This window comes from Leptonychotes weddellii, chromosome 13 (genome assembly GCF_054177405.1).
Source record: "Leptonychotes weddellii isolate Sample4059 chromosome 13, ASM5417740v2, whole genome shotgun sequence".
Lineage (NCBI taxonomy): Eukaryota > Metazoa > Chordata > Mammalia > Carnivora > Phocidae > Leptonychotes > Leptonychotes weddellii.
In genome coordinates, this window is record NC_138381.1 from 24,629,370 (window position 1) to 24,646,703 (window position 17,334).

A 17,334-nucleotide genomic window follows, 5' to 3' on the forward strand; every position below is an offset into this window, starting at 1 on the left:
TTTTTTTTTAAGATTTTATTTATTTATTTGACAGAGAGAGACACAGCGAGAGAGGGAACACAAGCAGGGGGAGTGGGAGAGGGAGAAGCAGGCTCCCCGCAGAGCAGGGAGCCCGATGCGGGACTCGATCCCAGGACCCTGGGATCATGACCTGAGCTGAAGGCAGTCGCTTAACCAACTGAGCCACCCAGGCGCCCCTTGTTCTACCTTTTTTAGTGATGATTTAGGTTGTTTCCAAATAAAAAGCAATGAAGAAAAATTCCTAAGTAAAACACTAGCCAGTAGAATCCAGTACTTTAAAAAGAATCCAGTATTTTAAAAGAATAATACATGATAACAAAAGGATACCTCTTAAGAATGCAAGTATGGCTTGATTTTAGAAAACCTATGAAAATTATTTATATTAATAGTTGAAAGGGGGGGGAAACCCCTGTAGTCATCTCATTAGGGTGCTAAATAGGTGTTTAGTCAGCATCGATTCCTAATAGAACTCTTAGCAAAATAGGAAAAGGTAGATAATTGAAACCAAGAACCAGCACCATGTGTTGTTGTAAAACTAGAAGGATCCTCATGGAAGCAAAAAACATTTGCGTTTGTTTTAGAGCTCCACCAGCTGGGTCTCAGTGAGCGTGTTTGTAGCCTCACGTCATCTCAGCATCTTATTTCAAAAGCAGAAATACAGATACTAGTCTTTCTGCAGTCATAGGGCTGTTAGGAGAATTCTGTGAAATGTAGGTAAAAATCCTTAGCGCCCAGTAAGATTCCACATGACTTAGGAGATAATTTGTTATTAAAGGAAGGGAAAATATAGAAACAAATATCGTAAGAAGAGAAATTGCCTCAGGTTCTCTTCTTTTTTTCTGTCTCAAATAATGAGTTCTGTTGTGCTATGTACTTGCATGAATCACTGTAACTTCTAAGATCCCTTTTAGAATTTTAGTTAAACACTCAGTATAGCACAGTGATAAGAGTGTGGACTCTGGAGTCAGAGCTGCTAGGTTCAGATATTGGCTCTGCCACTTTCTAACTTTGTAATGATAGTCATTGTGCCTCAGTGTTCTTGGGTTGGGGGGGGATGATAATCTAGATCAATCATACAGCGCAGTTGTTAGGTTTAAATATAAAGTGTCACTTTATAATATAAAGTCATCAACATTGTGCCTTCCATGTAAGTAGAACTATACAAACGATAGTTATTGCTGTGGTGACGACTTGGCTAAATTAATTTTTTTAATTATGAAATAACCAAATGTTCATTTTAGAAGAAAGAAATTATAGATAAACCAAAAGGGGGGGGAAACAAATCCTACCCATCAAGCAAAGTTAACAGTATAATTTTGCTGTGGATTTTTCTAGACTTTATAGTGCTTGTAAAGGAGCCCTTCCTTCTTCCCTTTCTTTCCCTTTGCCATTTTTCTCGTCTTTATTTGTTCTGTCATCTGGTCAACAAATACTGAGCACATGCTGCATTCTACGTATTATGCTGTGACACTTGGACTACCGTGGTGAACAGCGACATGGACCTTGTCCTCATGGAGCTTAGAGTCTAGTGGGAGAAACAGATTTTCTATCAGAATTACACAGAGCTGGTTATAAACAGATATTCTCTGTAAGGAAGTATATAGGGAGGGCTGTTGAAAGGCTATACAGAAAGACTCAATCTAGTCTGGTGTGTCCTGATGTTGGTATGCCTCTACCAATTGGAATAAGAATTGAACAAAGCACTATAGTTACATAAAAGTATATTGGAATATCGGCACATGTGATTATACACACAAAGTTTTCATAAGTGAAAAATATATTTGCAGTTCATATCATTTATAAGAGGCTGACTTTATGTAGAGCTTCTGTAGATAGATAACCAAAGACTAACAACCAAATGGAAAATGAGAAAAGGTTTTGAATAGATGGTTCTTAGAAACACAAATTGCTCTTAAAAGTAAAAAAAGAAGCTCAACTTAAAATTTTAAGACAAATATAGTTCACGGCTATAATGGTATTTTTTTTTACCTGTTAGGTTGGCAGAGATCAGAGTGAATTATAGCACTATGCTGACAAGGTTGAGGGGAACCAAGCACATTGATACTTCTGTGGAAGATACTTTGTCAGTGTGACAGAAATCACAAATGCACTTTCCCTTTGATCCAAAAATGTCACTTATAGGAGTTTATCCTGTAGATATTTATTGCAGCATGATTTGTAGTCATAAAAGATTGGAAATAATTTAAACGTCCATCACTAGGGCAGGATACTAGTTAAATAATGATCCTTCATATCATGTACTTCATATCAGTTATGATACCTTCATATCATGGTATGTGTACTGATATATATGAATTTTGTGTACTGATATATATGAGACAGTCACCAAGTATTATGTGACAGTTGGTACAGAATTGTGTGTATTGCATGCTACCATTTCTGGGAAAATTTTTAAAATACATACTTGGTTATGCGTAGAGTATCAGTGAAAGTACATGTAAGAGATGGGTAACAGTGGTTCCCTCTACATAGGGGAACAGGTAAGAAAGAGACATTTTTTCCTACCTGTGAATTTACATGTTAATTATTTTTAAAAAGTGAAATGGGCTTTTAAAAGTCATAGGGCAGTCAGTGAATACAAATAAAATAGGTAGCAGTCTTGACGGAGATAAATTCTGGTTTGAATTTTTTTTCATTTTCATCTTCTGTAGGATCTTTTCAGACTCTAATGAATGACTCTTGCCTTTGTGGCTTTATTCTCCTTTCTGAAAGGTTTCCCCCTGTTGTCTTTCCTGTCCTGTAGTTAGGGAAAATGAGGTTGACAATCCCATGCCGTGCAGTGACTTGTACACATCTACAGTGTTTTGATGCTGCCCTTTATCTGCAAATGAATGAGAAGAAGCCCACCTGGATCTGCCCTGTGTGTGACAAAAAAGCAGCCTATGAAAGTCTAATTTTAGATGGGTAAGTATATCCCAATATAAGTGTTAACTTATGTAAACATTCAATACAGCCTCATACAAATTTTAGTCTAGCATCGTGTTACCCTTTTTATTTATTGTTGGGTTTGTGTACTGTTGGGTTTGTTAAACTCACGAGGGATATTGGTCTGTTGTTTTCTTTTAATGTCTTTTTTTTTTTTTTTGAAGATTTTATTTACTTATTTTAGAGAGCATGAGCGTGGGTTGGGGTGGGGAGAGAGGCAGAGGGAGAGGGAGAGAGAGAATCTCTCAAGCAGACTCTGTGCTGAGCACGGAGCCCTACGTGGGGCTTAATCCCACGACCCATGAGATCATGACCTGAGCGGAAACCAAGAGTCAGACGCTCAACCCACTGAGCCACCCAGGTGCCCCTTTTGTCTGCTTTTAATGCCAGAGTAATGCTGGCCTCGTACAAATGAGTTGGGAAGTGGTGGTATCCTGTCTCCTCAAATATTTGGTAGAATTCCCTAGTGAAGATGTTTGGGACTGGGGCTTTCTTTGTGGTAAAGTTTTTAACTACAAATTCATTTTCTTTAATATACGTGGATTTCCTCAGGTCATCTATTTCTTTTTGAGCCTTAGTGTGACTAGAAGTTTGTCGATTTTATTGATCTTAAAGTCCCAGCTTTTTGTTTTCATTGATTTTTCTCTTTTTTCTGTTTCTTCTCTTTATTTCCCTTTTCATGTTTACTTTCATTTTAATTTGCTCTTCTTTTTCTGGTTTCATTTAGGTAGAAGCTGAGGTTATTGATTTGAGTCCTTTTCTAATATAGGAAGATTAGTGCTTTAAATTTTCTTCCAAGTACTGCTTTAGCTATATTCCACAAATTTTTTCGTTTTCATTGAGTTCAAAATACTTTCTAATTTGTGTTTTTATGTTTTTTGTTGGGTTTTTTTTTTTTGTCTCATTCATTTTTAGTTTCCAAATATTTGGGCATTTTCCACATATTTTTCTAAAGATGATTTCAAATTTCATTATGGGCATAGAACATAGTTGTATGCAGAGTTATTTTAAGTTTATTGAGACTTTTCATGTCCCTAATCCTCCTTTTCCCTACCCCATGATCCTTTTTTCTTGATAATAAGCTTATAAATTATTTTTTATATAACAACCTTTATTATATTTGCTTTTTTTTTTTTTTTAAAGATTTTATTTATTTAATTGACAGGGAGAGAGAGAGAAAGAGACAGCGTGAGAGGGAACACAAGCAGTGGGAGTGGGAGAGGGAGAAGCAGGCTTCCCGCGGAGCAGGGAGCCCGATGCGGGGCTCGATCCCAGGACCCTGGGATCACATGCTTAACGACTGAGCCACCCAGGCGCCCCTGCTTATGTTTGTTTTATATGTTATGTTGGAGGTTGTTCTTTACTGCCAATCCCAGTTACGAGGCTCCAGGTGTCTTTCTGTTTAGTCACTGATTTCTTAGATGATACTCAGTAAGTCACTTACGTTGCTCATTAAAGATCTAAAACCTAGGAGGAAGGGGATGTAATAGTGTAAACAAATGTGAAGTATTGAAACACCAAAACAAAATGTCAGATAGCATTACTTTTGTCTCCAAGGCAGTATATGTATTACTTTGTTAGTTCACCTTTGAACAAAGCCGTTGATTACATTTATGTACTTCTTAATTGGTTTATAGGCTTTTTATGGAAATTCTCAATGACTGTTCTGATGTGGATGAGATCAAATTCCAAGAGGATGGCACTTGGTGTCCAATGAGACCGAAGAAAGAAGCTATGAAATTGTCCAGCCAGCCGTGTACAAAAATAGAAAGTATGTGCAGAATGGCCACAGAGAGCAAAGCAATGAGACAACGTTGTCTTTATCGTTAACTTTGGCCACTAGAACTACATTTGGAACTCAGTTTGCGAACTTTATCTTTTGATCATCTGTTACATATGTAATTTCCCCCAAATGATTTTTACTCTTTCCTTAAGAAATGTGCTAAAGTTTATACCATCTTATAATTAGCTTTTTCATAGTATATTGTAAATCTGTAAAGTAAAGGAAGCAATCATTTAAAATTATTTTAATATATGGTGTTTGTTACAAAATGAAAAGTTATAAATGACATTTTTATGGATGGTTTTTCAGGATCGTTTTTAGGGTACCTTTTGGAGGAACTGCAAGTGGAGGTGTGCTTAGAGGCCACAGAATCCATCATTGGAGGGTGGGGGCAGGTCCTCACAGATTAGTTGCTAAAAAAGTGAACAGATTGTTTCCATTTCTTTGTGGCAAGGAATTTGACCATTGTCTTGGTTACCTAGGATGTATACTCAGCCTTCAACTCCCTATACCCATACACACTGAGTGGGGAAACTAGGGGCAATTATAGTAATTGAAACCTGTAGGTGAACCTAAAGTTTTCTTTTTATCTGACACAGTCCACTCACTGCATTTAAGTTTTGTGCTGATTATATTTGACGTTCTGACAATGTAATGAATAATGGGTACTCAGAGTGAAAAGTAAAAGTTTCATGTTAATATTAATCATTCTCCTGGGGCACTTGGCTGGCTCATTTGGTAGAGCAAGCAGCTCTTGATCTGAAGGTCTTAAGTTCAAGCCCCACATTGGGTGTGGAACCTACTTAAAAAATTTCATTCTCCTGTGATTGTTACTGAACCTATAGGTAGAATGATCAAGGTTTCCCTCATCTTTGAGAAGAATAGTGATTTAGTTGATTAGCTGCTGCTTTTCCGTTATCAGCCAGGATTAGTTTTCTGTTAAACAGATCACAGCGCATAATATAATTTCTATGGTGAGTTAACATATGGTATATGTGGGCAGAAAGGAGGACCTAAGTGATTAATAGATAGTTGCTAAGAAAAGCTTTAAATGTCTGAATAACTTAAATGAGAAGTTTGGAGTTTTTTCAGCTCATCATCAAGGTTTAAATTTTTATCAAGTTCTGGCTTATGGTGAGGGGCCTAAACAGTCTCTGACATGAGTACCATTGCTTTGCTAGAATGGAAGTATTCGATTCTGACTTAACAGTGCCACACATCTTGAGAATACACAGCTTGTGAAGCCACATACTCTTGCCTGTGGCTGCAGATTGGACCCCTAACCCTATGCTGTCCATAAAATGACTGCTAACCTGGGGGGACAAGTGTGAACACCAGGATCTGAGCAAATCCTCTGGCAGTACTGGGGACATAAGAGCGTGCTTTCCGAAGGAGGCTTTGACCCTGTGGCAAGGCATAGAGCTTACTCTTTCTTCCCAGGTAAGCAGTCACTTTACAGACAAATGTGTGGAGTTAAGGAGTTAGTCTCTATCAAATGGGCAGAGTATGTGGCTTTCCTGGCTGTATATTCTCCTGGGCTTGCTGCACAGTTAAGACTTATGGTTAGAGTTTATTTGTGTCCCATCTTTTTTTTTTTTTTTTCTTTTACTTCTCTTCCTTACATCAGGTTCAAGTGTCCTCAGTAAGCCTTGTTCAGTGACTGTAGCCAATGAGACAAGCAAGAAGAAAGTGGATGTTATTGACCTAACAATAGAAAGCTCTTCTGATGAAGAGGAAGACCCTCCTGCCAAAAGGAAATGCATCTTTATGTCAGAAACACAAAGCAGCCCAACCAAAGGGTTTGTTAATTTATAGTTCACTATTGTTTATTACACTTGGAACTGTTCTTGGTACAGGTTTGTAAATGTCTCTTTGAAAGTTGCATAACCATAGAAGGCTATTTTCATTTGCCTTTGTTCAGTTGAAATATTTTCAAGAGAGCACCTTGTTTAAAGGAGAAACTTTTGATGAAGAAATTATTAACATCTTTGGGAAGTGAGAGTTGAACTCTTCTCATGTCTAAGTATTTCATTATTTGATCCTTTTTTGTCATTTTCTGGAACCTAAATTTGGCATCACAGACCAACATGAGTAAGCCTGGCATAAAAATGGAATGTGGCATTGGGAATCTGACAAGTGTGGATTCCAGTTTTGATACCATTGCTTACTTGTTCTGGATCTTGACTGAAATACTTGTGTGAGCCTCCTTTTTCTGCTCTGTAAAATGGGGTTAAATAATACCTACCTTATGCATAAGATGATTGTCCGATTTCAATAAGCTAGTGAGAAAGCTTAGGCTCAGTGTCAGGCATGTGATAGTCTCTCAGTAAAAATTGGTTGCCTTCCTATTTCATCCTCTCCAGGGCAAACTGTGGTCAAGTAAATGCGTTCTAGCATGTAGGTTTTATGACTCATGTGGCAGAAGCTATTGCTATCTTATGTAGTAAGTGTGATAGCTTTAAGTATCTAAAAACAGGTGCTTCTTAGAAATTTTGGAACCTGCAAGATAGTAGCGGAGGATTTTCCTGACATCCCATGAACATACTATTAGACTTGGGTGTGCCAGTCTTGTCCTTTGGGCCTCTCAGTGTACTTATTTTTTATAATGGCTTTATTGGGGTATAATTTATATGCCATAAAATTTTCCCATCTCAGCTATTAAGTTGCCCAGTTCATTGATTTTAGTAAATTCAGGGAGTTGCCCATTCATCATCAATTCAGTTGTAGAGTATTTCTAACACATAGTAAACTTCTCTCATGTTCACTTGCAGTTAATCTGCATTCACACCCCAGATCTAGGCAACTGTTCGTCTTCTTACCATCTCTATGAATTTGCCTGTTCTAGACATTTTATGTAAATGGAATTATACTCTCAGTGTATTTTGGTTTAAAAAGTCTAGAAGTTATAGCTACCCAGCTCATTCCATGCAGTCAACTTAATTCCTAATACCCAAATGAGATTTACACATTAACAACCATGCAGAATGAAGCTGGCTCACATTAGAAAGACCAATGAAAATTCTAAATTCAATCTTAGGAAATCATTTAATTATATATTAAAATGGTATCCATTACCACAAAGTAGGGTTCATCCAGGAATGCTTTGTTAGGAAATACATTGATAAAATGGATTGTATCATAAGGATGACTATATAGTCATCTTAATGGATTCTGGAAAGGTATTTAGTTCATTAATAGCCATTCCTGATAGAAACTCTTTGAAATATCAGAATTCACTTAGTGGTTTGAAGGGTTTACTGAAGCTGATTTATTCTTAGGCTGCATTAATGAAAGAAGCATAGTGTCCAGGATATATATCCACACTAGTTTTATTCTGTTCAAGGCTAGATGATTTTTACTTAATATCATTTTAGTCAGTGTTGATCATGAGAAGATGGCAACAGGGTGGTAAATAGTGCATACTGTAGCATGATGGGTGGATGGGTCTAAGGACTGAAGCTGTTAAGCCAGGGCAAGAGAATATGTGAATATCTTGTAGTTCTTAAAATGCAGAGGGAAGATACATGGAAAGACTTTCAGTTGGAGCTGAACACTAGGAAAGTTGATGTTTTGTGCTAAAATCACATTTTCTGTATTGAGGTAGATTGGATGCCACCTGTTTCGTGGATGTCACGGAGACTCATGCTATGGTTATATCCTCTCTGTAATCCCTTCCAATTCTTAATGCTTTTCTGGTTTTGTTCTTGGTCATCCTTTTCATATTGTCTTGTGGCTCAGCATCTAGAATTTTCATGGTTTTTCTCTGCTCTGTAAGTTTATCGTAGGACTTCTTGGTCAATGATAGTAAGCAAATGAGAAAGAATAGAGAATGAGAAACCAGGAAAACTTTCTTTCAGTTACATTCCAGAGAGCAGTTATTTTTAAAGAGATATTTGTTTTAGTAAAAATTGTTCTTTTTTTTTTTAAATGGGGAGAGAGTGCACGTGAGCAGGGGAAGAGGGAGAGGGAGAGAGAATCCCAAGCAGACTCTTTGCTGAGTACAGAGCCTGACTCGGGGCTTGATCCCACAACCCTGAGATCATGACATGAGCCGAAATCAAGAGTCAGACGCTCAACTGACTGAGCCACCCAGGCACCCTTAGAAATTGTTCTTAAAAACAATTTTACAGTTGTTTTACAATCAAGAGGTAGAATGCATTCCACCTAGACATAACTTCTGTTAACATTTTGATGATAATCCTTCTAGTCTCTCGAGTACCTACTCTAGTCCTTAAATGCGGTCATATAGTACCTATCAGAAGAGACTGGCACCTTAATCTAAGACTTTTAGAAAAACCTCTGATATTTTTCGACATTATAAGATAATTCTAAATACTATGTCCCAACCCCATTCCCTGAATCATTGAATGATTACTTTGTCACTAATAAGGTATTCTAAAGACAGACATAGGCAAATATAGAGATACTTACTTCTGTGGATTAAGACTCATTAGGAATTGGTAACAAAATTGAATCTTTTTTATGTTTGTATGATAAAGTGGGAGCACACAGGGGATTTCAGGTTTATGGATAAAAATTCAAGTTACTGAACTGTTAACTCATTTTCAGACATCTAAGTCTGGGCCAAGTATGATGAATTCAGTGATCCAGTACATGGTCTAGAGTACTAATGTTTGCTCTCTAGCAGTGTTCCAGCAGTTTACCTTTGTGCTGTGATGTTATGGATAAAGCTACAAAAATTTAAAATATATATGTACACATGCATAATGTATACCTATGCCTGTGTGTGTATTTGCCAATCCTGTGAGAAGGCAGTAACATGTTACAAATTTTAAATTTTTTATTATCTTATAATATCACATTTTTATACCCACAATTCCATCATATATAGCCATTTACATTTCTCCCTTGTTATTCCATATTTATAAATCTATTTTTTTGCATAGACATTAGAATCATTTACCTTTCTGAATGTAGTCCTTGTGAATATTCTGATTAAAACCAAAATCTGCTACCACTGTATAATTTGATAATGGTCACAAATGACTAATTTACCCATTCTATAAAAATGGAATTTGTGTTAATGGTTGCAAAGTTCACGTAATAGAAATTAATCTACACAAAATAGTTTTTCAGATGTTTGCTAAGATTTTAATTGTTGATCTAATAATTTGTACCTTCATTGGATTTTGACATTTTCACATGTTGTGACAGTCAGCATTTTGTATTGGAGAAACAAGGAGTAAGTTACTTAATTTAAAGTTTCATGTTACGAGAACAGAACCTGTGCGATAATTAGATGTTATTATGGTGATAGACTGTGTCTTGGGACACTGATTTGATGCTATAGGTATAAGTAATGGAGCCAAGGAGGAAAGTGAGTTTTGTTGTTGTCGCCTATAAATCTGATTCAAGTTCAGAGGTCCATTCAGGATCAAGACAAAAGAAACTTTTCAGTGTGAGATAGCAAAGGAAGAGAAAGAGCAGGAGGAAGGTAGGCATGGGCATGTGCATGTGTGTGTGGTGTGTGTTGTATGTGTGTATCTTCAAAAGCTTGTCTCTTACATTTAAAAAAAATAGGATTAAGATATTAATACTATGAGACAGCCAGAATAATCAGAGCCATTTTTTTAACCCCCTCCTCAGCATGAGCATACCAGTCTCTTTCCTTAGCCCCTGTTCCCCCCACCCCCAATTACAGATACACATTCCTGTGTGGGAGGTAGGATCACGTGTAATTTGAAAATACTTCCGGTGATTACCTGTTGTACTTTCATCCCTGTAGGAGGACCACTGTTTTCAAATCTCTAAGAAAAGATGTGCTTTAATACAACATAACTTACTTGATTTCATCCCCAGTTCATTCTTTCCCCCTCCACAGAGTCTGCCTTTTCTAGTATTGCCCACTTCCTGCTGTGGTTTTAGGTCTCCAGGAGGCCAAGAAGCCTTCTGATTCTAGCCAGGCAGGTTGCTCTTTGGATGATGACTTCCATCTTCATCTACCTCTGGAAAATGTGTTTGAAATACCAGGCTTCTGTTAATTGTCTCAAGCATGTTATGTTTCCTATGGATCCATTTTTAAGACTTCTGAACTCTGACCTATGTTATTTATTCACTATTCTGAGAATAACATGGTTGCCAGCACAGCTGTATATGTACTCACAAGATGACTTCATTTTCCACATTTCCAGTGACGTCCGTATTTTTGACAAAGAGTATAGAATAAGAGCTAGACAGAATCCTCATGTCATTAGGCAAACTAGTTTTAGAATGACTCCAGTGTCTAAATAGGTTGTGATTATTTTAGTGGTTTGAGATTTAAATGGAGGTCATGAAATAGTTTTGTCAGTTGTTTAGAGTATGAAAAGTGTCATGCAACTATGTCATCAGTTCTTATCGCTAGTATGTAATAATTGGAGCAGTAACAGGAAGTGTTTTGACCAAAAGAAAGGACATCTAGAGGTCCCAGTGGTCGTCTCAGTCTAGCTTTGTGACCATGGTGCTAAGTTTTCTGTTGGTTTTACTTTCTTCATTTTTGTAATGATCCCTTCCAGGAAGCTACATAATTCCGTGCCTCTCTCATTAAGCTTACAGTAGTTCACTGGCAGTGCTTTGGGATGCTAGCATTAATGTCCCTGTGTCCCTGTCCCCTCTCCTTTTTAAAAATAAATTTTATTTTTCAAAAGGTACAGTTGGTGGGACCTGTTTATGCATCTTTATTTGTAGTAGGGGCATCTCCGCCCTTGGTATTTCTGGCATAAATCACTTGAATGCCGTGTTTTGAAAACAGCTTAATGAATCCTTTACTAAGGAGTTCCTGAAGGGGGCTGCCCTGGCCAGGGAATTGTGAATCTTTAGTTTCTCAGAGACAACAGCTGGGGTTACTAGTTTATAGATGGGAACTTCCTTATAGAGTTTGTCACATGGGGCCCTTGTCAGACAAGACCAGGTTATTGATCTTAGGTCCCAAACTGCCTTTGGACTATTTCTTTTTGGTTTTGGCCCCAGATTTGTTCACTGGGTCTTTATCTTTCTTGGCTGACTTTCCTGCATCACGTTTTCTTCTTGTCCTTGGGTGGCATCATGAGGCTCAGAGAGCAGCTGCTACCACTGCACCCTCACTAAGATGAGGGACAAAAACATGGCCGCCATGAGCCACATGGTCCCTGACATTGCTTAGTTTCTTGTGTACATTCAAGATGCTTTTCTTGGGAGGTTGGGCGACTAAGAGAAAATGAAGGTTAAATAGAATGCAGTCATCTCTCTCTATTCCTGACATTTAAAAAATACGATTAATTATACTGCTTCTTGAAATTATAAAGCTGTAATTATATATATATTTATATATATATATAGTGTGTGTGTGTGTGTATATATATGTATATATATATATATAACCAATTGTAGTGTAGTTTTTAAGTGTGTTTAATTTGTATTCTTAGTAGCATGATTAGTTAATTTCAAAGTCTATAAACCCTTTTAGGGTAGATGGTATCATAGTAACTTAATATTTTTATTTCTGGATATTTTATCTTAAATCTTGAGAAATCATCTTATTCTGATTTCTGACTGCTGTCATCAGGTTGGCTGGCTTTAGGATGGGCTGTCTTTGCTCAGGTGATTCTCAGATAAGATTGTTTGGTAATTAACACAGTTCGGGTTAGAATGGAAGAGCTTGTGGTTGAGCTGTAGTAAGTAGCTTCACTTATAAAGGTGCCATGATTTAAATCAAATCTTAGGAGTCCTCCATTTTATTTCTAAATTTCTTTATAGGTAAAATTACTAACATCCACATCTATGTTGCACATACATTAATAAGAGCCTATGTAAAGTGTATTTCTACTTGTGAATGACAGTTTTCTGTATTGCTCCAGCACTGTACCTTATGTTTTAATGCCAGCTTGCTCTTACGTCACAGCTGCTGCTGAGAGCCAGCATATGTTCATGTTAAAATGAAGACTGTTAAGAAAGAGGAGAGTAGAGTGGAGGACTGTGTAGTGAGTAGCTGCCATGTAGTTGAGTTGAAACTTAGTGCGCTTACAGCTGAGAATGCCCAGTGGTGTGGCCCGTGTCTCCTGTGAACTAACAGCCAGATTGTTTATAATTTCCCGTGCTATTTAAAACAGGGTTCTCATGTATCAGCCATCTTCTGTAAGGGTGCCCAGTGTGACTTCGGTTGATCCTGCTGCTATTCCGCCTTCATTAACAGACTACTCAGTACCATTCCACCACACGCCAATATCAAGCATGTCATCAGATTTGCCAGGTATGTGAAGAGTTCTTGTATTTTGTTACCAAGTTTTATTTACTTTTACTCTTAATCTGTGGAGCAAATGTAGTGTTATAATTTAAACACAAATACTAAGGGAATTTGATGGTTTCATTTAAAGGTAGTATCTGTTTTAATGCATCACATTCAATTCCTATCATTTTAACTACAGAACAATCTATAGATTCCTAATGATAGGAAATATAGTAGGATAGTAGGAAAATTTTATAGACTTTACTCTCCCTCCTAAGGAATTTGTACTCAGGAGATACTTTCTTTATCATAGAAGCTTCACAGGTTCAGGAGAGTGTTTTCTCATGATCTTCTCGGTAACCCGTCACAGCTTCAGAACATACTGTACCATGGGGTTGACATTACCCGTAGCTTTAACCTGTGGGCTTTTTCTCCTCTGTAAAAATAGGATCTACCAGCTGTTTCCTTATGTGTATATTAACATTTGAAAAGTTCAGTGCTGCTTGAATTACCTTAGAACCAAGGCCATATTATAAAATTTGGAACTCCCCCTCCCGCCCTGCGCCCCCTTTTCTTCCCTCCAGAGCCATTGTTATTGTAGACATTTTTTGTCAAATTTGAGCAAGCCTGAAACCAGTGCCTCTTGTATTCATGACTTCCCTTCTTTCTGAGGGGCCCTTTTGGTGCAATACAGTTCCCTCCTCCTGTTCTTAATATTCTTTTCTAGATTTGTGAAGTTAATTTTGACCTAGAATTTATTTTTCTTACCCTCTTAATGAGGTCTTTATTTTAAGCACGGTATATATTCTTTTGGGCAAAATTTGTGTTGAAACAATTGGTAATTGTGTTATCTGGCCTAGTGTAATCTTGCCACTTGAAATTTATTCAAATTATCCGAATAAAATTTAATCAAGAGAAATAGACCAATAATAGTATCTATCAAAAATTTCAAAGAGCCTACTTAACTATGTTTACTCCATATGTACTTGGGGAATTGGTATTTGAAACATTGTTAAGCCCAGCCTGCACCAATTAAAAAATATTTGTTGTGTACAAAACTTGATGCCAAGATACAGGGGAGGTTTCTTGGTCCATAAGACAGATGGAACTCAGAGATACTTAATTCCTAATTGCCATGTTTTCCTTTAACTTTGTCTAGTTTTAAATGAGGTTGAAGAGTGTCCACGTATCGTCTTAGTATGTGTTATAAACAAGCATTCTGGAAGAATTTGTGTTCCTAAAAACCTTGAAATACAGATTAATGCTGAAAAAACTTTGTTTACTAAAGCAACCCTGGCCATTTAAGACTAGAACAGCCACAATTTATGAATCACTTGCTCTGTTAGTTTTCAAATTATGTGAGTCTGGATGAATTTTTAATTTTAGAGAATTTACATTATTTCAAAATTTGGGCATAAAGTGAGACTATTTATAAAATGTGCAGATTTAAGAAGCAATAAGTTATGTTACCTGTATATTTTGTAAAATATATTTCAAGCTGGTATGAAGGAACTAAGACTAATATGCAGGGCTGATACTTGGCCAGTATAAACCAGAATGGGGATACTGGTTATTGAAGTGTTGAAATGCTTTCTTACCAGTTGATAAATTGAACAGAAAAGGATCTATTGTACTTCAGAAGAATTACCAGTTTATCATCATCTATGAATTATGTAGCAATTACTGCATCTAAATAGTTTAGTTTTTACTTTGGTTTAATTGTTAATGTGCTCTTTTGTAGTTAGTAATTATTTTGGTTTTATTTTTGTGCATAATTTTTATGTAATTAGTCCTGTTGTGCAGAGTTTTGATATTTATAAATTTAATAATTTATAATAAAATATTAAATAGAATATCAAGAATGGAGAGATGACAAAGTTTTAATACATTTCTTAACATTCCTTTTAAACATCATAAATATGAATCTTCTGAATCTGCAGGAGAACAAAGAAGAAATGATATTAATAATGAACTGCAGCTTGGAACACCTCCTGATACTGTGCAACAATGAATACAAAATAAAACAAATAATTTGTATTTATGGAATGGAAAACAGCTTGATTATTTCAAGAAAAAATATGACTGCCTTATTATTGCTAGTGCCATATTGTCAGGTGCGAATGGTGCTCAAAAGTTGTATCATTAAAATTGGAAAGTGCTAAACATTTACATATTTAGTCCTGTAGCAATCATGTTTTGTTAAAGTTCATGGCTCAAGTAAGGAAAATATGGTGTTATTAATAAGACATGTAGAGTCAGTTTCACATAAAGAAGCACTTAAAATCTAAAAACTACAATTTTATCAGTGTTAATAAAACATTTAGAATGTACCATCAGAATTTTAACACTGCCTGCTTTTTAGTTAAAAATAATTGAGCATTTTCAACCATGAAATACTTAGGTGAGCATAAAAATATATAGTACAGCACACTGCAATTGAAGCTTATGGTGAAATAAGAAAACATATTTTACTAAACTACAAAACAAGGCAGTAACATTTTAATCCGTATTCATGAAACTCCATCTATTTCATATAGGAGCTTTAATAGTATACTTAAAATGTAAGATGCAAGACTTTGATAATAGTTTAAAGTTTTTTGTCAGAAGGAATAACATCTGAAATACTGTATCGAACTTCAGTGTTAGTGTTTGAGAAAAAATGGTTTCAGTGAGAAATATTTACATTAAAACATTGGATTGTGTGTGGAGAGCATCTGTGTAATGCTAGGGACACAGTCAAGAGTTTCAGCCAATCTTAGAAACATTTCTAGTTGTTTTATTATGGCATGTTAGAAGTCCCCATATTCAGTTATCCTTGGATAAGGTGTCAAAAGATACAGATGAAGTAAATGTCTTAAGTCTTGTATGAGTATATATTGACTGGCACACATGAAATGATCATCAAAGAGAATTATAGTACATCTGAAGAGCTGGGATTTGAAATAATGAAAATATGAAGAATCTTTGCACCTTGATGGGCAGCCTCCAGTGCTGGAGCTGCATAGTTTGAAAATTTTATCAAGCCTGTATATTTATTTAAATTGCAGTTATGAAGTGGGAAGCGTTAAGCATTTAGAAAATGAGCATTTTTGAGTTGATTTGGCATCAGTACACAATATTGCAAGAGATAGTAATACTTCAGCTTTATAAAAAAGGTTTAAGTTATTCAAATGGACTGAGTGATTCAACAAACATTAAAAGTGATTGAACATATAAAATTAAGTAGGCTATAAAAAGCAGAAGCTATTAAAGAAAAATGTTACACCATTTGAAGGAAAACCAAATTAACAAAATTAAGTCAATTAAAGGACATGCCAGTAAACTATCTTTGTGACTTAGTCAATAATAGAAATGTTGAATATATAAAATTCGGAAGGTATTATAAGGGCTAGACAGATTTTGAATTACTGTTCAGAAGTGGAGGATTTACTGAACAATACCATTAATGTGAAGAGAGAAACTCTCAGCTTACTGAGATATGTCATCTACTGATTATCAGTATAATGGGAAGTCATTGGAAAAGTTAATTGTGATCCCCTTTGTCCAGTGTTGGCTCAGACTCCCTTGTATCATAGAGCTAGTGACAGGCATATGGAGTGAAAAACCGTATTTAAAAATGCTTTAGAAACTGAATGCTTTCTTTCAAATGATTGGTGCTATACCTTGTATCACTTGATAAGCCTTTTTATCATATCCTTACAGTTATAAGGGAATAAGTGTACTTTAAAAGAGGTATAAATTATTCATACTGGTTATTAAATATTTTAAATATCATTTCCACAAATATTCTCTATTTTGAGTAACAGTCTAATATCAGACTTTTATTCTGTATGATTGTTATATTTGAGGTGACATTGAATGCCAGCATATAAAAGTTCATAGAATTGAACAGAAATTGGCCTGTCTCACTGACCTATACTTAGTAATTTTTTTTTAATGTCTTAAAATCTAGTCAGGTTTAGGGGGACTGATTTTGAAGTTTATTGCTAGACTTCTCAGAGTTGAATTTTTTTATTATTTATTGTTATAATTTTAATACTTCAAAATTGTATTACTGGGCAAACTTTTCCACATTCCCGTTTCTAAAGCGTAATTGGAGAATTCCAGATCTTTGGTTTAGAAAACTGCATTAGCTTATAACCCAGTAAACCCTACTAAGATTTGACTTGTTAGTGAGCAGCAGTTAACCAAGTGCTTGCTTTGTGCAGAGCGTTGAACTGTGTACTACTCTTGATGTGGGGACAGGGTGACAGAGAGCGATCCATGAAACAGACATCTGTTTAAGAAGTGATATTTTAGAAGCTCAATGTGGTGTATTTCTAAAAAATAAATGTGAAGTATCTTAAGAGCCTAAGTATGTTTTTTTTTAATGGTCCGAATC

General features: G+C 36.0%; 1 protein-coding gene and 1 pseudogene across 11 annotated transcripts in view; one reads left to right on the top strand and one right to left on the bottom strand.

The window, feature by feature from the left end:
• Window positions 1-17,334, top strand: part of PIAS2 (protein inhibitor of activated STAT 2) — a 124,011-nt gene that overhangs the window by 62,416 nt on the left and 44,261 nt on the right. For 10 of the 11 annotated variants that reach the window (XR_014139614.1, XM_081801288.1, XM_081801285.1 and 7 more), the window contains 4 exons: window positions 2,786-2,946; window positions 4,605-4,738; window positions 6,378-6,549; window positions 12,838-12,977. Coding sequence is in view for 10 of the 11 variants with exons in the window: in XM_081801288.1 (XP_081657414.1) it covers window positions 2,786-2,946; window positions 4,605-4,738; window positions 6,378-6,549; window positions 12,838-12,977 (607 nt within the window). In the remaining variant the exon portion in view is untranslated. Of the gene's footprint in view, window positions 1-2,785; window positions 2,947-4,604; window positions 4,739-6,377; window positions 6,550-12,837; window positions 12,978-14,893; window positions 17,302-17,334 lie in introns of those variants that run through there. The other variant, XM_081801292.1, reaches the window with a different exon arrangement.
• Window positions 11,418-11,793, bottom strand: LOC102739403 (small ribosomal subunit protein eS25 pseudogene; annotated as a pseudogene).